This window comes from Streptopelia decaocto (genome assembly GCF_964273445.1).
Source record: "Streptopelia decaocto genome assembly, chromosome: 4".
Lineage (NCBI taxonomy): Eukaryota > Metazoa > Chordata > Aves > Columbiformes > Columbidae > Streptopelia > Streptopelia decaocto.
The window spans coordinates 58369569-58391852 of record NC_138658.1 but is presented as its reverse complement, the minus strand read 5'-3'; the positions used below and the strand labels follow the sequence as shown (position 1 = coordinate 58391852).

Genomic DNA, 22284 nt, shown 5'->3' with positions numbered 1-22284 from the left:
AAAAGGCCTTCTCCCTCTTGAATAATTATGTTGGCTAAGATAATCCATAGATAGTTTTTGTTAGAGCTTATTCTTTTAACCTCCCTATTTAGAGTTATTTTTCTAACCTTTTCTGTGTATACTTAATGACCAGGGCAACAGAAGAGAGATTAGCTGCCATGACAAGGAACAGAAAAATCCTCTGTTTTTACCAGAGTTGTTCTGTTTTTATGGCTTTCTTCAATTTAGGACACAATTCCTTTTCCTAAAGGAGAACTTCCATATTAGGCTAGTTTTGAAAGAGAGGTATTTTAAACAAAAGAGAGATGTTTGATATAATATCTTTTCATTAGTAAATGCATTCATTCTTTGAAACATGACAGCCTCTTTATAGTTATGCACACTGTACCTTTACTGTTGTGACCATCTGGTGTTAGACAACCTTATGGAGGAAATGATTGTTGTTGTTTTCACAGGATCTGGGAGCAATACGAGTAGAATTGAACAGAAGAGAGGCTCTTTTCTTTTTTGAAGGAAGTCCCATAAACGCATAATCTCTTGCTCTGCAATGTTACCGCGGACGGATTACTAAACACAAGCTTCTTGCAAGTTTGTGTGTTGACAATCTCTTTTAAAAAAAGAACTTAGTAAAATACTCTAAACTATCTCTCAGTATAAACCAGATCTTTTTCACTATTGTCCCCTTCACCTGGGAAGTCTTGTGCTTCAAACTTGGATTTGTTTTCTGTATTTGTGATGAAATTTGAAATCAGCTTTTCGGTTTTTCTCCTCAACTTGTCAGCGGAGCTGGTTGTGTTCCAGCGGTGTGTTGAGAGCGTGGATTCATACCTTAACTCTTGCTCCCTCTGCGGGCTCTGTAGCAGAACGACATGAAATGCTCCAAGTTTTCCAAAAACTGTTGTTTGCGTTGCTTATCTCTGTGCCAAGGTAACCTATGTTCCTCCCATTTTTTAAATCAGGATGCTTTCTTATAGTACCTTATAGTGCTTTGGGGTGAGATGTAAGCTTTTCTGTTTATCAGTTGGCTGCTTCTCTTCTTTATTCCCAACCCTGTATGTAGAATTGTTAACAGCAATTCAGATTTTCTTTGAGAGCACCTGTAGCTGTTCAAACGTTCACATTCTACTGTATTTTACAACTTTTGCTTACAAGTAGCAGTAAAGATAGAAGCAAGGTTATTTCTTAGGAAAAAAACTGATCTAAGGTATGAATTTTAGCTGAGGAGATGCAAAGTGTGCTGAAACCTTCACATACAGCACATATGCCATTCTGCTCTTCTTCAGGAACTTGATCGACTTGTATCGCTTGCTTTTAAAACAAATTTCCACGCCTGACATTTGGAGTCTCCCAGAGCAGTGCATCACCAGTCACTAGAAAGCTGAGAGTAAGCATTAACATGTACCTTAGCCCCCTTATGAAGGGAGATTGTCTTTATAGGGAGGGACCTGTAATATATTTTTCTGTCTTTTTAGTACATTTTTCACAAGTTCTCAAAAGACACATTGGGGATGGTAGTTGATAGTAGGTGCTTGGAGTCTGAAGGGAAAAGGAGAAGAAGGCAAGCATCAGTTTTTTCCTGCTGTTTCAGCTGTCAGACTATACTTTAATCTGGAATGGCTTAGAGATGTTAGTGGACAAGAATTTTTTTTTTTGTTTTATTGTTTGGTTTCTTTAGTTTACAGAGTGGGAATAAATAAGATAATCTGCCCTTGTTTGCATATTGCATGTTAGCTCTGGAGATTGCCAGCTTCATGGTAGTTATGCCAATTTGGGAAGTACTCAGAGTTCATACTTGGACTGTGGAATATGTAACAGAGGTTATGCAGCAGATATCTTTATATCTGCAGATAGTTACAGCTATAGTTACAGTCCTTTTCTGTGCTTGTACATTTTACAGTTGCTGGGTCCATGGTGTTTCAGAAGTTCTGTAATTGCCTCTGCCCCAACTGTTATTTTCAGTTATTCTCCTATATTTCATAAATTGCTCCTATATTTCTTATGTATATAATGGGTGTATATCTATATTTATGCCTTTCTCATACATATGGAAGAGAAGTTAAAAATGCTTGTTCAATTCATATGGGTTTAGTGGAACTATTTTAAGGATCAAAAGACTTTAGAAAGCTAATGTCTGACAATCAAAAAGGTTTTGGAATGGTAGATGAATGAGAGAGGGTTTGCATCCAAGCTGTATTTGGAACTAAAAGTTACATATGACTTTACAATTGGATTAGGAAAGGCAACTGGTGCTTTATCCCATGTCTAGCAGTTATTGGAGAAACTTGAATCGCTTCTCATTTATTAGATTTCTTACTTCCTACTAAGAATGAAGTTTTTAATAAGTTTTTAATAAGTGTCATACACTGTTTTTATTAAGAGTTACTATTATGATTTAACGTTGATTACTTTTCAGTCTCTCCTGCAGTTTCTTGAATGACATGACCTCTAGATCTGTTAGAAATGGGGCCTATGTGGGAAGCTCTGCAGATAAATTACTATCAGGACTAAATGTGAAGTGGGGTCTTCTGCAGTGCATTGGTAGCTTGGCCTTCTTCCTCACTTCGGCTTGAAGTGGTGATGACATATGAGTAGCAACATAAAAAGCTGGTTTTTGAGTTAGCTGTAGTGACTATCTATATCTGATTTTATTTAAGCAGATGTATCCTTCAGGAATGGAATGCTCTGGAAGATTACTTAGCTCACATGTTAGTTTTCTGGTACTAATACTAAGATCTCCACCCACAGACACTGTTTCTGCTGTGCATTTAGGGACTGATATGTATGGAAGATTTCCACTATTGATGTGAAGGTGGTTTTCTAACCAGTATTCCAACTTTTCTAGGGCTGTCTGAAATAAAAATAAAATGGCCTTTACATCTCCATCCTTCTTTTCTTTGTATGTAGTTGGAGAAGCTGTTTATAGTGACTTGTGAAATACTGACAGAACACTGCTATATATGACGTGATTGCAGGATCTCTCTTTCTGTCATGCTTACTGAAAGGCACAGTGCAGTACTTTGATGTAGGCATCCTGTTAATTACCGACAATGAAACAGCTTTGTGTAATGCTTCTGTGCTTGTAGTGTAACCACTGAGGAATGATTAACAAGAAGAAAATTGGCCCTAAGATGACTTCTTTTAATTTGATGAAATAGAAGTCAAATTTTTGTTGTCTAATCAAAGGACTCTAGTAATAGTTAGTCAACACCTTTCTCTCATCCCTCAAGCAGTTGTACTTAGCTAGCATAGCAGGATTCAGGTATTACTCATCCGTAAAGATGGGCACACTTTCAAATCTTAAATGGTCTTATTTTCAAGTAGATGAAGTTGGTTAAATGTCTTTAGAATAGAGAAGTTTGCAGTATGACTTGTGTGGTTAAGCACTCTAAGGCATACTAATAATGTTGTTAAACCTAGTATACTAGCAATTGCACCTTCAGTTATCCTAGATTTAATTAGTGTGAAAGTCAAATCCTGTGTGTTTAACTTGCTTTCTGAATGTTTGATGTAGTCAGCTTAAATTGTGTGCTGCTTACATGGGGAATATATGGTAAAGATTATCTTTCCTGATTTACCTGTAGTTTCTGTTTGGAAATAGTTATCTTGGCATGATATTAAGATGATGTTTTTCCTTTTTCTTCAGTTTCTAAGGGAAGATATGCAATACAAGGATGCCTCTAATAAACATAGTCACCTGCACAGAGAAGACAAACATATCACCATTGAGGATCTGTGGAAACGCTGGAAAACATCTGAAGGTAGGTAAAGAATTCTAGCTAAAAATGATGGCGGTTGTAGAAACAGACATAACTAAACAATTTTTCCACCAAGTTGTTTAGAGTAGTAACTGGATGACCTCTTTTAAACCATCTTTATGAATATTTTGGTATTGTTATTTATAGGCATATGTAAACCTGTCTAAAAACTCAGTCCAGCTAGTGTTAATTTCATATTGACATGTTGGGTGTAAGTAAACTAAGCTAGCTTACACACTCATCATTATGAGGTTGTAACTTATGAAAGTGACTGTTGCAAGCACTGAATTCCAGATAAACATGATTTTAATTTAGTAAGTTCTCAGGGCTGTTGTCAAGCTGTTTTTTAAACATTTATTGTACACTATATTAAGTGGAAAGTCTAATGTGCTTCCTCATTGATGTAAACTTTCTTTGGGCTATAAAAAGCTAGAATTCTTAGTCCAAACCATTTTGGAAAATCCCTTCAAACTTAGGATACAAAAAAATGGACTGACAACCTAACACAATCATCCTTCCCCCACTTTGATTTGAATGAAATAAGTTGAGCCAAATACTCTCAGTATCAAAAGACAGTACATAATGAGTGGTATGGTGTTCTTTACCAAATATGTTCCAGGATGTAGTGATTAAAAACGGAATTTTTAGAGGTTCAGAATGTTAGAGTAGTTAGGAGAAAAAGGCTTTTTTTTTCCTACATCTTTCACATGGTGGTGTGCTAATGGTGAACATGTTGAGATCTAAAAGTTGGTATTAGTCAAACTACTAAAAGTAGGAACAAAAGAAGAACGAGACTAGGACCACACCATTGGTTGATTCTACTAATGCAGGAAGTCATTTAAGTTTAGTCTGAGGTAATACATTGGTTAAGTGTTTGCTGTGTAGTAAATATCTATGTTTTAAACAGTGATTTTTAGCTTTATATTCACAAGTCTTCTGTAAATGTTATTAACTACAGATTTTGTTCAGTGAAAACATTGCAACTAAATTATCAGAGAAAATTATCTCCTGTCAATTGTTTGTCCAACTTAGGAGTAACTCTTCAGAAATTTAGGCTCTAATTTGTCTGTTATATATATCTTTGCTTCAGGTTTCTTGAATGTAGTGATCACAGTAAGACTCAAGAGATCTTGAGAGGAATGTCTGATCTTATTGTGTCTGCTTGTAATGGCTTTACTGTGCATCCTGTTGAGGAAACTTAAGTTGCACCACAGGAAGACCCTTAGAACGAGACTCCAAAGCAGTGTTAACAGTGGTCAGGTGACTGTTAGAAAGCATGAAGCCTCTCAAATAATAAACTTTTTGTTTTATATTAGGAAACTTGGATAATACTGCTTTTCCTTTCTAGGTGTTTTAGGAATTCCGATTTGTTTCTTATGTGTTGCTAGTTTATAGTGCCAGTTTAATGCAATCTGACAGCATTAAACAAGAGCGTGGAAGGTAGTGTAAATGACGGTATCAGTAATTTGAAACTTTGTTAAGTAGCCTGTTGAGGGATCTGTGTGAGAATTACAAGCTCTAAATAGTGCCCTTGACAGTGCCCATTAGTGCTTATGCACTTCTGCTGTCTATTGCTGCTTAGTTTATGCTGGGTAGAATTGCCCATTCCTTCCCATAAAGCTTGCTTTATGTGGATGTTTGTCTTAAGTATTTGTCAAATAGCTTAGACATGCTTTCTGTTTAAGATATTGGTGATATGAGAAAGATAAGATAGTGAGTGTGCCATTGCTCTTCGGTGTCTCCTTTTAGAATAAAGAAAAACAGATGCTATTTTTAAAGAATTGCTTGAGAAGTTAATGAAACCCTGAGGATTAGCTCTATTTAAAGCTTTAAAAATTGCCTCATAAAATTAAAAAAGCAGCTTCAGACTATTGCTTTTTAATATTACTGGCACTGGGCAGGTTTTGGTATCCCCATCTGATACAGAATCCTTAAGGCAAAGTTCGTACTGGTGCAAATTAAAGTGTTTCAAAGCTGCTATAGGTTCTACCTGCATGGAGGGAATAATATTGTAGCTTAAATCAGCATCCAGCCTATTATGCTGTGTTGCTGCACAGTTTCAATGAGTCCTTTAGTACAAAACAACACTGTCACTTAATGTAGTTTGGTTGATGTTACTTCTGCTTCTTGTGACCGTTTTTTTAAATCTTGTAATGTAATTCTACAGAGAATTCCATCTAGAGGAATGGCTAGAGGAACTATCATAGCTGTTTAAAGCATAGAAAACACTGCTTTCTGAAGTCCTCTGTCTTCCATTACTGTGTGTGTCTTTTCCTTAAATGTAAATGCCAGTATATGCTTGTTTTATGGTATTTGCTTTGACCATCTCCTGTCCTTTCTAGCTAAGCAGTATTTATACCTATTCAGAGCCTTTCAGCTATTCTAAAGTATCGAGCATAGTAGTTATTGTTGGGTTAAAATTCAAGGTGCATCTTCAGTGTTTTTTCTACGAGGGCCTTAAAGAGGTGGTAGTTGTGAGTGCAGCAAAGGTGACACATGAACATTTGTTTTGATGTCCAAATACCAGTCTTTGTACAATTATCTCTGGAAGTTTTGTGTCTTGAGAGTGTCCGACTTCTCTTTTTTCGCTCCTCTAATGGACTAAGATCATATGAAGTTGCTGTCTGAAGAGAGATGTGTAGGTATTTAGTCTCGATAGTAAGGGGGTCTGTAAAATCAGTGTTGGGGTCTTCAACTGTGTAGTTCTCTGACCTGTCTTGGTGAATAGGTAGGGTGCTGCATTCTTGGTGATGCAGCATTGTCCCTTGGGACTTGATATTGCAGGAAAGTAAAACTATAGTGGTCAAACGTGGAGTTCATGAATGGTTTACTCTTTTCAGAATAATCAGAGTTGTACTAAAAACTAGTTTTTACAAACTGTCTTAAATAGTATTGGCATTATGGCATATTTGATACTCAATGTGTAGTATGTCCTGCAGACTGTTCTGTAATACAAGAAAGCTTCTCCCCTCCCTTGTGTGTATATTTTTTCTTTAACTCTTCTTCCTTATCTGTGGTGACTAGAAGGTGACCTAAAGTCTGGTACCTTATTTACTAGGGGATAAAGAAAAAAAAAAAGCTTCTTGTTTGTATGTGTGATCAACTTTTATTCTCAGGTAAAGTTGCACAAGTGGTGTTGCAGCAACTGGGACTAAGCTGCATAGCACAAAGATGTTATGGTTGCCTTGCACTTTCTTAATTGTTTGCTGTCTCAGGTTTTAAACATCTGGAGACTGGAAATGCATATGCAAGCAGGTCTTGGGTAAGGATGGGTTACGTAATGCTGGGTGCTGTGCCAGGCAGGACCAGTACGGCACTGTGGACTGGCCTTTCTGCGTGAGAGGAAGCAAGGGTTGTGGTGTTAAACTGTGGTAAAGATGCTCAAGGTCACTCCCCTCTTTTGACTTTTCATGCTATTTAAAAACCTACTGGTGGCAGCATATGTCATACTGATGTTGCTGCTGAAAGTCTTGCTAAAATGAAACAAACTTTTGAAGCCTGTTTACTTGATTCAGAGAAGTCTTCTATTTTTCTATATTGCCTGGTCAGCCTGTTCTCAACTTTGTAAGCCTAGTGTATGGCTGTCATTCAGTCCTTGCCATGAAATACTCTTACCAAACGTAACTTCATTTCTGAAAGGAGCAGGAGGCTCATAGGAGTGCCGGGGCTGATTGTGTAGTGTTGTTTTACTTCACACCTCCCCACCCTGAAGTACTGTGCTACACGATAAATTTAACATGAAAAAGTGATATATAGCCTGATCTTCTAATCAGCCATTAATGTGGGTTAGCAAGGAGCAACTTTCATACAGGGACAGTTTGACACTACTTTTGCTCTCTTCACCTTCAGGTATGTTATTAGAGCAGTTAAATCAAAACCAAACAAAACCAAAGCAAAACTGAACCAACAAACAAAAAACACCACAAAACTTGTGATCTGAAATAGAACAGCTGATGCAAGTCTAGGGACTAAGTGCTGCACTGGGGTGTAAACACTGTGGCTTCTACACCTGCCTGCCCAAGGCATGTTGCTGACATCCTCTCTCAAGACATCTATTTGTAAAAATAGGTGTGAGAGGGAAGGATATTATGGTTACTCTTTAATGCTATGTGCATTTAACTTAAAGTAGTTGTCAGTTACTACTTCACTGGCTGAAGCACTGTATTCTTTTCGGGTGTTTAAAATAAGGAAAAGTTACAACCTCAGCTAATTAGTTGGAGCTGTCACATTCCAATTGGCAATGCTGATCAAGATGAATTTCAGCTGGCCTGCTTGACTTCCAGTACACCTGGTGTCTATCGCTTGTCTTGTGTCATGTTTCAGAAGACTAACTGCTTCTGCTGAAGAAAGGTCAGTTTGATTCTCAGTACTGTGTGCTGCTGTAGAATAAACATATATGTTGGTCAGAAGGTCTCATTGCAGGCAAGTCAATCAGTACTTCTTAGTAATATATATAGATCATATAGAAGATATCAACAAAAAGAAACAGTCTCAATGTTTTCACTGAGAAAAATCCATCTCCCAGGGCTTTACTGCTGCTTTAGGAAAGGGAGGATGGTCTTGTTCAGGGTCTGGTTCCACCTGGAAATTTAGGGGTTTGTGGGTACTTACACTGGAATTCTGCTAATGCATAATTAGTTTATATATAAATCTAAATTACTTGTGAAACATGTGCATGGGCAGAGATTCAGGCGGTGAAATCCCAGAATAAGAGTTGCCTGTCTGTATCGATTATACTTAGTTTAGATGGCGAGTGGCCATTTAAAAAGGCACAACATATACCAAAGAGTAATTGAAATTAATTTTGATGTAGATGGGTAGCAGTGTAAGAAGAATACAGTAAGTACAAGTTCTCATTCTGTTTTGGGATAGGCTTCGGTTGTTTCTTTTCGTGGCTTCTGTATCAACAGAGATATCTGACACAGAAATAAATGATGAATAGTAAAATGTTTTTTCCTAAATATTAGTGGTTTGTTTGGGGAAATTTGCTTGATATTCTACGAAGGAAACATAAGAGGCAGAGCAGATCTGATTGACATGTCAGATGTATATGGTAGAACAGATGTGACTTCAATATGTACTTCATTTTTTTACATAATGGTATGTTTAAAATTACTACTGAATTATGTAGAAGTAAAAACTTGTACTTTTCAACAGTGACTACAAAATACTGTCAGCAGTATAAGTGAGACTTCTTGATGTTCTTTTTTCTCCCCGCCCCCCTGCCACCTCCCTCAGTTTAGAAACTCAGTGAATTATGTGATGTCTGACGTTGCATGTTCTGTACTGTCAGTGATAAAGTCTGTAGTGTGTAGTAGCTATTGTAGGCAACTTTCTCCCTATGTCACATCAAAATAATGCTTTTGCTTTGGATTAGTTTATGAACATATTTCTGCAGTTAAGGTGGCATTTTTCTCAATGATCGTACCACCCTTCTGAGATGCTCAGAAGGATTTGTAAAGCTAATCACTTATTTTTTGCAAAAAAAGTTAAGAATCTTTGCAATGTCAAAATAATCTGTTTACAAATAGAGACCACGCATTTTGCATAAAAGCTTAGAGTAGTTTGACAAAACCGAGACCATTATAAGATGAAGACCTGGAAATTTTGCCTCAAAAGCAGAGGATGAAAAGGGACAACATGCTGGGAAGGAGGTGCAGCCATTCACATAGGTAGCATACAAGTGCTTTGTACTGTGAGTTTATTTTTTAAAGCTGTAAGTGGGTCTGTGAAATGGGTTCTGTCTCTAGTTGTCTGGAATGAAGAAGATCTGAAATGTTTAAGCTTTTCAGCTACGCCAGTGGAGACAAGAGACCTAGAAGTCCTTATTTCAGTTTCAGTATGAATTTGAACTCAAAAATTTTTATTGCCTGTAGCTTACCTGTCAAGCTTTCAGCAGCTCTTTCTAAAGGACCATTGTCAAAATTCACCACTAAGAATGTGTCTTTGTGATAAGATTTCTAAGGAAATCTCTGACCAGCATTTTTACATGCAAGTAGTTTTAGATAGAGAAATGTTTTAAAAAAAAAAGTCTGTTCATGCAAAGATATTTTTGTCCAGAAGGAGGCTGTTTCATGTGCAGGCAAACTTTTGCAGACTTCATAAATGGAGAGAACAATTTCCCTTCAACTTTCTCAGAATGAAGCTGGAGCAGCTGGCCTGTAAGGGCCAGAAATGTGAATTTTTATCTTTTTATTTATTTATTTATTTATTTTTATTTGTGGGGATGGTATTTTCTTAGAGCATCTTTGTAGCTATGGAAGGTTGTGTAGACTGATGTTACAAAGGAAAATTGTTAATTGTTCTTTACATATTTAAATAACTTTTCTTAGGGGGAATATTATTGCATGCAAGACAGCCATTTTGAACATATTTAAGATTTGTTTTCCTGTTAAAATTCTGCTGGCTTTCAGTATTTTTGTTCAATCTACTCTTTTCCTCTCTGCTCTCATTTTGAGGTTAGTAGGCATGAACCTATGTGAAGATTCTAGTGAAAACAAGTTCTTAAGCCATCATCCTGGGAAAGATCTTGGTGCATTGCCTTAAATGGCTACAGCACCTGCTGACAAGAACAAAAGGATTGAGGCTGAGATCAGTTTAAGTAGATAAAAGTCACAAGATGCTGTCCTGATTTAAACTGAAGCAAAACACTAAATTATTCTGTGGAATTTTTAATAAAGAAATGTTTTTGTTGGTTCCATGCTTGTTTTGTTTATAGTTGATCTAAGCTTCCTCTGAGAAGCATATAATGAAAAAGGCAAAATGCCAGAAACACCTTGGTGCATGTTAATGCTAATTTTTCTGCAATTATATTTGGCTAAACTCTCTTGCTCACTGTAACGTACTTTTCTACTGCTTGTTGTCTATGTTTTTCTATGGGCTTTTAAAAAAATTAAAGGTAATTGAACTGACTTTTTTTCAGTTCATAACTGGACTCAAGAGGACACTCTTCAGTGGCTGTCAGAATTTGTTGAGCTGCCCCAGTATGAAAAGAATTTTAGAGACAGCAATGTCAATGGAACAACACTTCCCAGGTGAATGCTTCTAGACTAGTTTCAAATAATTCCATGTAGGTTGCTGTTTAAGTTTGTATGTGGGAACAGCTATGTGAACCTGAAGTCTCACAAGATACAGTCAAATGCATGAAAAGAGAATCATCCTTGCAGGTTTGAAGAGCTGGCTGCATTTTTTTTTTTTTTGGCGAAGCTTTTATCAGTGATCACATAATGCTATGTGGTAGTAAACTTTCTTTTGAACAACTTACAATCTGTCATATGAGTATACATCAGAAACTACCTGCGGAATCCCTTTTCTTGAGCATAACTAATAAATTTGAGTGTTGAATGTATTTCAGAGTTGGTGTCACAAGTCTGCAAACATACTATTACCTTTAACTATGCCAGATGGTTTTGGTTTATGATTATTCCAGAAAGAAGAGAATAGGGAATTGATTTGACATTCATTCTTTGCCACATGCTGATATGCCTTTCTTTAAAATGCTACTACTGTCATTTTGTTATATCTATCTAATTACATAGCTATAATCTGTATAACTGTGGGAAATGCTATTCAGGTATTTTTTTCCATAGACTAATTTTGAATATGGCTTCTGGAACAGATAACGTTTTGTTTTATCCTTAACAGGATAGCAGTAAATGAACATGCCTTCATGATCTCTCACTTGAAAATAATTGACCGGAGCCATAGACAGAAGCTTCAGCTTAAAGCCTTGGATGTTGTTTTATTTGGACCTCTCACACGTTAGTAACTTTCTGGAGTTCTTTCTTTTCTCTTACTTGTAAGAATTCAACAGAAAATACTTTCAGTGACACTTTATACTGTAGGTAGGATATTTTGTTGATGTACTAATGGATTGCTTGGCATGTGTTGTGAACTAAATGGCATGGCTAATGAATTAATGAAGGTTATCAAGATTCTGGGATCAGGACAAAGGTTCACTTCTGTGTGTGAGATTATGTAGATATTTTAGTATAACCCCACCTGACAGATTAATGTTGGCTTCTGTGTGGCAAGAAATGCCCTCTAAGTGTGTTTGACTGTTTAAATTGCATTTACAGCTAATGTTATATTAACCTCCTGATTAGCTTGTGCAGTGTAAGCTGGGATATTGAAGTGGGAGGAGATGGCCTTCCCTAAGGAAGGAAAAAATGAGATAGTGGTGCAAATCCAATACCAGTGTCTTTTGTGCAGACTTGGCTTTAGGTGAAGTAAAATTTTATGCAGCAGTTCCACATTGGAACCATTGCAGCATATGCAGACGTTTCCTACCACATCCCCACAGTTACACATCTGTTGTGGTGCTGTGTGTGTTGGGTGTTCCTCAACTGGGAAGCCTTTCTAGAGCTTGGTGTTGAGTTTGAAGAGTAGTGAATGACTGCAAAAGTCAGGCCAGATCTGAACTGGCCCAGCTGATCTGAGTTAGCCTGACAGAGCTGTGCTGGAGATTTTTAGGGAGGAAAAAAAACCCCACCTTTGTGTTTGTATTGTACCTTTAATGCTATCAGAAACTGTCTTTTAAAAGTTTGTTATACAAAGGGACAAGTGACTATAAAAGCTGTACTAACAAAGAAGTGTATGTGAATCTTGGATATGATACGTTGACAGTCTAGGTTTTGCTTTTGAAAAGTGCTGCTATCGGATACTCTATCAGTACCCTATTAACATCTACTTCATTTTCTACAAGTGCGTTTTTAACTCTGTGGAGGGGGTATCCCAGGGAGAACAAACTGGGGAGAACTTACTTCAGCGTAACTGAAGTTCATACTGGCCTCATAAAGTGTAATTGGGGAAACTCTCTCTGAACTCCTTTGAACAAAGATACAGACTATGTACTGTAAACATTTAGTAAGCTTTCCTCACTGTAATGTATGTTTTAGTATAGATTAAGTAGATTGTATTTGAGTGGAGTTACTGGCTCTGGAATACATTTGAAAAATTGAAAGGTAGCTGTTGGAGATGATTTGAGATAAATGAGCTGGAATTCTGTTTACCATCAGGTTCAGTCACCTTTTAGGCTGGTGGGGAGGGGAAGTCCATGGTTTGTATCAATTACCTAGTTAGTGATCATGTTATTCTCTGCACAGGTCCCCCTCACAACTGGATGAAGGATTTTATATTAACAGTTTCTATAGTTATTGGTTTTGGAGGCTGCTGGTTTGCATATACTCAGAACAGAACCTCAAGAGAACACATCACAAAAATGATGAAGGACTTAGAAAGTCTCCAAACAGCAGAGCAAAGTCTTCTTGACTTGCAGGAAAGGTAAAAAAATTATAAAAAGTTAGTGTTTAGTTCTCCTTTTGTTTTGAGGTTAAATCCAAATACAGATTCTTTACAGTCATAAGTTATTTTCATTAGGCTGCCTATGGATTTTGTTCATCTTGATTTTGTGTGGAAATGCTGATTTCAGTGATTTTTTTTTTTTTTCTTTTTTTCCTTGTGGGGGAGGGGGAATAGAAATTCTTCCTGCATGTTTTAGTGGGCAATATGAACTTGAGGATGAAGGTAGAGAATAGAAGTTCAGTCTTTTTTACCTACAGATATAGGAGCATATACTGTTGTTTTCATATAATTAGTTTACTTTGGGATACTTATATACATGGAAATGAGAACACTTCTCCTGTTTTTAATCTCTTAAGGTTGAAACGGATCTGGACTGATTACTTTCTATTGCTTATTTGGCAGTGTGAGAGTTAATAGTCTTCTCTGATTAACCTTTAACTCTGTTTTCTATGAAGACTCATATTTTGATCATTTTATACCTTTAAAAGTTTGCATGTTTTGTCTGACGTGGATATCACGTTGCTGCTGATCCATGAAGCCTGCATAGTCTCTATCACAGAATGGCTGAGATGAGAAGGGACTTACAGAGGTCTTCTTGTCCAGACCACCTGCTAAAGCAGGATCATGTAGAACAGGTTGCCCAGGACCATGTCCAGGCAGCTGCTGAATATGTCTAAAGATGGGGACTCTACCATCTCCCTGGGCAGCCTGTGCTAGTGCTGTCACCCTCACAGTGAAAAGGTGATGTGTGATGTTCAGATGGAACCCCTTGTGTTTTGGTTTGTGCCCCTTGCCCTATTGCTGGACACATTTTCTTCTGAGGACTGCAACTTTTAGCAAGTATGCTGTGTATTTTCTCATATTTTTTGTTCAATTGTGAAGGCTTGAGAAGGCACAAGAAGAGAATAGAAATGTTGCTGTGGAAAAGCAAAATCTGGAGCGCAAAATGATGGATGAGATCAATGATGCAAAACGGGAAGCTCATCGCCTAAGGGAGTTGAGGGAGGGAGCTGAATGTGAGCTGAGTAGGCTCAAATATGCAGAGGAAGAGCTAGTACAGGTATCTGCAAACTGTTTATCATTTTAGTCTTGACTTTAAATTGGTCCTGGTTTTATTAGATCCTTAGGTGTAATTAAAGCAGCTTAACTCTAATGCTAGATTTGAATGCAAAAGTTCTAAGAGCGCTTAATGATTTTTTTCTGTCAGTCATGCCATTATCTAGTAAAATAATACTGAGGCTATAAAAAGACCTAGACTCTGTATATTAGCTTATTCTAATGTTGTTGGATTCATGGAACAAAAGAAAAAGAGCTTCTTTCTGTCTTATTATCAGATGAGATATAGTAGGTTTGTCTCACTGTTCTGGGAAGAAATAGATTGGAATGATTGTACTAAATAGAAATGCTGTCTTACAAAAATATTGAAGCTTTAGCTTAAGGACTGTATATCATCGCAAAAAAACTAAATATAGTATATGGAAATTTGTGCACTATATTTCAGAGATATCTGATCTGCTTTCCTGGCAGCAATTGCACACACCAAAGCTCTGTAAAGCCTTAGTATGTTACTGTGGGGTAGAAAGGTACCTACATTCCAGTTTCTTCTGCTGTCGGTTCTTTTGTTGGTGACACTTTTCTTTTTGATTGCTAGGTTCGCATGGCTTTAAAAAAGGCTGAGAAGGAGTTTGAGCTGAGAAGTAATTGGTCTGTTCCTGAAGCTTTGCAGAAGTGGCTTCAGTTAACACATGAAGTTGAAGTACAATATTACAATATCAAAAGACAGCATGCAGAAATGCAACTAGCAATTGCCAAAGATGAGGTACTGACTATTTTCAGCTACTTGAAGACTTATCTGATCTGTTGCTAAATATATGAAATAGTAAATACAATTTATTTAGATAAGTATTTGCATTTTTTTCTCCTCTGAGTTGTTGTTTGCTACCTGTCAATATTGCTAATGTTTTGTCATGTGTATATGTTTATGACTCCTGGTTTTATGCCTTTCATTTTATCTTTTCAGGCAGAAAAGATAAAAAAGAAGAGAAGCACTGTATTTGGAACATTACATGTTGCACACAGCTCCTCCCTTGATGAAGTGGACCATAAAATCCTTGAAGCAAAGTAAGAGTATTACCAGGATGCATATTCTTTTGTGATTATTTATCCCTGGAACAATGGAATTTTTTGCGAGTAATGGAATTTGTTGTCCTAGTGGTTTTGCACTTCTAAGTAAAATAGTTTAAAATGTATTACTGTCTTAGTGGTTTTGTGCTTTTAAGTAAAATAGTTTAAAAGACATTCCAGTGTGAATATTTGGACAGTCCTAATGGATCTTCTGGTATGCTGGAGTGACTGAACTTGTGTTCTTTTGCTTTATTATTAAGAGCAGTGTATGTAATTTTAATGTCTGTTTTTCTTCAGGAAAGCACTCTCTGAGTTGACAACATGTTTGCGAGAGCGTCTCTATCGATGGCAACAGATTGAGAAGATTTGTGGTTTTCAAATAGCACACAATTCTGGGCTACCAAGCTTGACCTCCTCTCTCTACTCTGATCACAGCTGGGTAGTTATGCCCCGAGTTTCCATTCCTCCCTACCCAATAGCAGGGGGAGTTGATGACTTAGATGAAGATACTCCTCCAATAGTTTCACAGTTTCATGGTAAGTGGTGAGCTCAGTATAAACAAAGGGGAAAAGTTGTGACAGCATGGGATTTTAAAGTGAGGTGGGAAAGGAGTGCTGAAATAAAACAGGATTGGATGAAAATCAAAAGGACCCAAGTTATATCTAGCATTTCCAATGCATCTTTTGGGATTTGCATGAATTGAAAACTGGGTTTTGCAATAAAGATAACATGGAGAAAAAAGCCAAAAGCCTTTATTCTGTTTCTGAAAGGGAAAGGCAGGGGCAAATCCAGCTGAGGTTTTGAAAGTCTGCTTGTCATGCTTGGATTGCCACTTAAACAAAAATTTAGGAGTAATGCTAAATTTCTCTTAGCACATTTATTGTTTCAGATGGAAGGAATGGGGTTAGTCTAGGGTCCCTTGAGCTACCAGGATGATCACACCTTTTGAGAGGCTGCGTGCTACGTAGCTCTTCAAGCATTCTTTAGTGTCTGGAACAAAATCCTGTTGTTGTCCAAGGAAAGCTTTCAGGCAGAATGTTTGTTTGGATACAGTGGGTTGTTTGAGTGTGAGGCAGAGAGGCCAAATGCTGGAGGGAGGGAGATTCAGCTTTGGTTGGACTATGATCTGAAGATACACACTGGGAATTCAGACCACCCTTGTATCTTGAGTCATTGCGTCAATACAAGAGCCAGTTTGATGGAAGTTGTGATTAATTGGACCCTAGAGACAAATAAAAAATGAGCTCCCAAACAAGCAATATCAACCTGAGGAATGAGTAGGGAATAAAACTTTCTCATATGCGTACATTTTTCTTCCAGAGCTGGGATTCTCCAAATAAATGAGAACTGTATTTTAAAATAGTGTAAGGAGAATGGTCACCGCTTTGCTGGTTTCCTTTAGTGTGCCTTGTGCATGTGTTTTTCTTCTGAATGTACCAATCATACACTACACTGAAAAGTTCATTAATCCCCTTGCAATACTACTTAGTGCAAGTTCTGATCACTTTTAAAGAAAACCGTCTCTCTAGTCATCTTCGCTGTGTGGGCTTTGATTTGAACCTAAGCAACAAATTTCCTGGATGGCCCAATAAAATACGAATGCCTAGAGTTGAACTTCCAAGTCTGTATGGAGAAACCTGTTTGATTGCAAAAGGAAAAGCTCCATTTGTTATGATGACTTTCTGGGTGGTCTAAAATGACAGAACACTTGGATATGTATATAAGACTTCAGACTTGTGAATTTTTTCAGTCATTCTTCTCATTCAGCTCTTGCATAGAAATGAAGCCAGAGAATGAACTGCAGTTTGTTCAGAGAAACTATGATTAGAGAAGGACTGCACAGTTTGTAAGAACATACTTAGTTGAAACTTTATGTAAGCTTTTGCAATATTTTTTTTTTGTTAAAGTTCAGCTTATTTGGAAGTATTTACCTAATAGATGTTGTCTCAGTCAGTGATGAAAGTTATTTGAATCTTAGTAACATTACAAAACTTTAAATGTGCTTTTCTGAATTTTGGTAAGGCGTGAGAGCCTGATTTTGTTAAAGTGATCACATTGGGGAAGTAGCTTTGTCTTAGTTTCCTAGGTTTTAAAATATCTACTCAGTTAAAAACCCCTGGAAACACTTGGGAGTGGGTAAAGAGGAGGAAAATACACTCAACGATCTGTTGTTGAAACCAGTTCAGGCATCAAATTGTTGTAGGTTAGTTTGGTAACTGCTAAATTATTCCTATCCTTTAGAAAAAAAATGACAAATACATACAAGGAAGGACAGAAGGAGAAGGGCTGGTCTCACTCAGGAGGCTTCAGGCACAATGCAGAGTGCAGATAGGTCAGTTATGAGCAAGACTGTTTCAATCTCTGGACCTAAAGTGAACTATCTGGGCTGTTACCTTGCCCCAGCATCCTTTGATCTCATAAGATGGACAAAATTTGAAGTCTGCCTGACAGGCTTATTTGTGCTGCAGCAGTTAGGATCATAGGCTAAAACAGTTTGAAGTAGTAGATCTGTTTAATCAATCCTGAGCTGAAGAATGAAAGGACATAAAGAAATAAATGTATGAGACTGGGACAAAGTCATTACAGGAGGATGATAGTGAACCTTTTACTTTTCCATTGACTGATTAGGATTCAGCTGATTTCTTGGTGTAGTGAGTTCATTTGTACTAGAAAATTCTAGATGCTAAATTGTCATAGCTGGATCCTGCAAGGAACCAAAATGCTTGTAACTTCTCTCAGACTTCACTGATAGTGCAATCCTATTTTTTTTTTTTTTTTTTTTAAACACTGGCAAGTAGAATGCCATCTCATTTACCTGGACACACAGTACAAATTTCCTGCAAGGGCTCTTGTTCCCTTATCTCAGTTCACATTTGCTTCTTTAGGAATATTTTTGTAATGATACACACTTATTTTTGAGCTGCCAGCACCTCTTTTGCAGGTCAGTAGGGAGTTAATCAGAAGTAAAATCAAAAGTTTGAATTACCTGACAACTGTCATGTTGGAACTTGCAAACCTTTCTTTTCTGTTCAGCGTGGCAGAAAACAAAGTCTAAGTGTTAGCAAAGGTGCAGCTACTTGCTGTTTTGTGAAAGTTGCGATTTCCTGCACTAAAAGCAGAATGACAAGCTTTTCTGAGGTTGCAGGGAGGGAAACTGCCATTTTCCTGATGCTAAACTGGCATCTCAATAAAATGCATTTTGTCAGGCTAGACATCCTCGTCTACAAAAACAATTGAATTTTTTTAACGTGTTGTCTTTGGTAAACATTTTGAACATCAGTAAGGATATGGCCTGTTTTACCTAAGCAGTGATGCTTTCTCTGGGACTGTTTGAGGAGGGGTATGAGAAATCCTGAGGCTTGCAACAGCTAGGCTGAAAATGGGTCTGTAGATTTATTTCCATAAAAGTATTGCTACCTACTCATCTTTTGAGGGAGGAATTGGATTTGGAACATTTTAGTTTGTCAATTCCCATTAGATACTATCCTGGTCAATTCATTGTTTGCCTGGCAAGAGAAAGTGTTATCAAATTAGGAAATTCTTGTGCTTAAGAATGGGGTTGAATTATGTACTTTCTATCACATTCTACAAATTAAATTGGTCTTCCATGTCTAATGTAATTTCAACTAATGCAGTGTATTTCAGTTGGCTGTTTGGTTAGGTATACCTACATTGTAAAACTTTTACCTGTTCTTATAAGCTCCCAAGTGCCACACAAAATGCAGGATGTTATGTAGCATACTAATTTCAGCACTGCTATTTTTAGTTTATAAAGGGTCAGGAGTTTCAGTAGAACCTTCCTCTTTGTTCTCAAGAGAGCATAGTGAGCCAGAACTTTGCACATGGTCACAGTAATATTTGACAGGCACAAAACGGCTGCAGTTGCATCATGGTTAGCTGCTTCAGCTAACTGTGGAATGCATAAGGTGATTCTAGTCTTTCTTTCCTCTCAACAATAGCACAATGTCAAAGTTGTTTGAGTCACTGTGGCTGAAGTGGATACCTGTTCTTTAGTCTTCAGAGTAGATACTGTTAACATCAATGTCACTTGGAGGGTTTTGGTTTGCTTTTTCTTTACCTCAGGGTCCATTGTAAAACCTCCCAGCACACTGGCAAGAAGCAGTAGCTTGTGTCGATCAAGACGCAATGTTGTGCCATCATCTCCACAGTCTCAGCATGCTTTGCACTCCCCTGACCCTGACATCCTTTCTGTGTCGAGCTGCCCAGCTCTTTATCGAACTGAAGAGGAGGAGGAAGCCATTTACTTCTCTGCTGATAAACAATGGTACGGAGATTAGCAAACAGCACTTGGAACTCTTGTAGGATTATTTGAGACTAACAGTTTAGAATTAGAGATTGAAGCAAGCCAAGAGCTAACGTAATCTGTAGGATACTATAAATTAATATAATCCACGTGGAACAGAGGGAGTTCTTGTCTGGTTTGTCTATGTAAATAGCTAGCATGTCATATACAGTTAAGTAATGTTAAAATCCAGGGTGCACTGAACTAACCCTGATTCTCCATTACAATATGTTACTGGCTTTTACATCTGAAACAAGGATCAAAAGCAAGGTCAGCTACTGGGCGAAGAGAAGATGGATGGTAACACAATTCTTACAGCATGTTGAGCGTGTATCTACTCTTGTTACATGGCCTCATAGGAAAAGGTTAAATTCCTTTTGGAAGGAGCAAATGAGCTTGTTGAAAGGTAGGGACACTTGTTCTGAGGAAACTTTTTGTATGTGATAGGCTTAAATCTCCTTCTTTCATTTCATAACTTTTCTGACTTCACATGCCAGAAAGATAGTTTTTGTTCCTTGCAGTGAGATACAAATAACTAATTCTGGGCAGATGCTGCTGCCCACAAAAACAAGATTGCACAAATTAATTACCTTAAGTTTAGATAATAAAATGATGTAATGCAAGTTGTAAGTTAAAGTGTTTAACTTAATGTTTTTTATTAATTAACTACTAAGGAAAAGTGTGGGTGGTGCTTTTAGACTAATGTTTTTGATTCTAAAGTAATTTTCTTTTTAACTGCCAGAAGGAAATAGTAGTTTCATAATGTTTTCTCCTCTCTTTGCTCTGACTCAGGGAAGCACAGGAAACAGGTTCGGAATGTGACTCGCTAAGTTCCTCCACTGGAAGGAAGCAATCTCCTCCAGCAAGTCTTGAGATGTACCAGGCACTTTCTCCTCAGAAAGTATCCCCAGAAGAATTCTCACTGGAGGAATCATCTACAGGAGACTCCTCTTCTCTAACTGCAGATATTTCTAGGGGCTCTCCTGACTGTGTAGGCATGGCAGAAACTAAGAGCATGATCTTTAGTCCTGCAAGCAAAGTTTATAATGGAATCCTGGAGAAGTCCTGCAGCATGAACCAGCTTTCAAGTGGGATCCCAGTCCCAAAGCCTCGGCACACCTCGTGTTCTTCAGCCAGCAGTGATAGCAAACCCAGCCACGAAGCTGCTTCTGTCCCTAGGATAAGTAGCATACCACAGGACCTGTACCAAAATGGTGAAAAAACCAAAAAGCCATCAAAAATAAAAAGCCTCTTTAAGAAGAAGTCTAAGTGAGCTGGGCAGAAGAAACCTATAGTAATGTTATAAGAAGTCTATTTTTTAAATCTTTAGGAATGTAATTCCATTTGAGCATTCCAGGCTGGATGCCCTAATGGAATGCTCTGTAGGTCAACTATATTTAACTGACTGTACTGTCAAAGGTTGTGCCAGCTGTCATTAAAAAGTTCAGACAGTTTACATTCATTTCTGCTTATTTATTTCTTTTTTTTTTTAGTTGGTCTTGTTTGTTTAGTTTATTCATAAACCATTTTTAAGCCACTTTGGACTTCTAAGCTTTAATGGACTAGTAAGCCTTCCTGGGCTTGCCAAAGTTTCTTGTTTACTGGAGCATCTTCCTATCTTTCCATAGAGCTAGGACATTTATCTACCGGACTTTAAGAAAAATAAAAGAAGTAGAACTAATGGAATTGCACTACTGTTTTACAGACTGGAAGAGTCTCTCTGCAAGTGAAACTGAAAGACTTGTATTTGACTGAGAAGATGAATCTTTTCACTTTTAGATCTTTCGGGTTTTTTAAGTAGAACTTAGGATTTCTAATTGACTTGATTTCTGGAAATGGAAATGCCATGCTTTTATTATGGGAAGCTTTGTTAGATGCATTTATTATTAGAATGGTTCAAGTCCTGCTGTAAAGATCATGTTTTCCCCAGAACTTCCACTGTGATTTTATTTCACTGCAGGCTGTATGACACAAAAAAAAAAAAAAAAAGGAAAAAGTAATTTAACAAGAGAAGAGGCTCTTGATTCCTTATGCAAGTGATGGATATGAAACTTGACTGAGGACTGAAAATGTTCACCCTCTTAAACTGAGGAGAGGGGTGTAATAGCTTTTGTTTACAGACTGACAGACCATGGACATTTGGTTTGTGAAAGTTTGTACTGTGGTAAAGATAATAAATTGGAAACATTGTGCTTGGCAGTGTCCCAGTTTTAGCTGATACTTGTTTCAGAGGTTAATTGAAAGCTGTTGTAGGCTACATTGCTTATGCTTACTGCTGTGTATAAGTTATTATATTTTTTGGATTAGCTATTAATGTCTGAATGTCCTCCTTTTGTAAGATTTCATACTTTATTTTTGTATAGTTTGAAGATCTAGCTGTTCAGACATGTCTGAAGTAAATGGTATAATTTTGTAACGCATACGGTTATACTAACTCATAATTTTAGATATAAAGATAGATATAAAGGTGAGACTCGACATGCGTCAGATAAAAGCAATTCTATGTTGAGCTTTTGTAGGGAGAGGTGAAATTACTATGAGGTAACAAGGAAGCCTTCTTAGGGCAACAGGAGCTAGTTGGTTAAAAACACCTTTTTATTTTTTTTAAACAGTTGGAGACAACAAATGTACTGCTTGAGCAACAGTGCCTTTTATTCAGTTTGTCTGAAAATATTAATACGGAGCAGGAATTTCTTTAGAGGTACATTCTAAAGAAATAACTTCTTGCTCTAGTGAACACAAGCAATTTACCTAGTGATGACTAAATAGTTTCAGCTCTTCCATCGGGGTATTCTAGTT

General features: G+C 37.3%; 1 protein-coding gene across 2 annotated transcripts in view; it reads left to right on the top strand.

The window, feature by feature from the left end:
• STIM2 (stromal interaction molecule 2) overlaps positions 1–21481 on the top strand; it is a 64983-nt gene extending 43502 nt beyond the window's left edge. Inside the window, exons 3-13 of one of the 2 annotated variants that reach the window (XM_082050328.1) lie at positions 3644–3758; positions 10678–10789; positions 11400–11515; positions 12860–13037; positions 13941–14118; positions 14710–14877; positions 15079–15179; positions 15480–15718; positions 19266–19467; positions 19743–19891; positions 20278–20454. In XM_082050328.1, coding sequence (XP_081906454.1) covers positions 3644–3758; positions 10678–10789; positions 11400–11515; positions 12860–13037; positions 13941–14118; positions 14710–14877; positions 15079–15179; positions 15480–15718; positions 19266–19467; positions 19743–19891; positions 20278–20315 — 1596 coding nt within the window. In that variant the 3' untranslated portion in view covers positions 20316–20454. Of the gene's footprint in view, positions 1–3643; positions 3759–10677; positions 10790–11399; positions 11516–12859; positions 13038–13940; positions 14119–14709; positions 14878–15078; positions 15180–15479; positions 15719–19265; positions 19468–19742; positions 19892–20277 lie in introns of both variants that reach the window. The other variant, XM_082050327.1, reaches the window with a different exon arrangement.
• Positions 21482–22284: the final 803 nt, after the last annotated feature.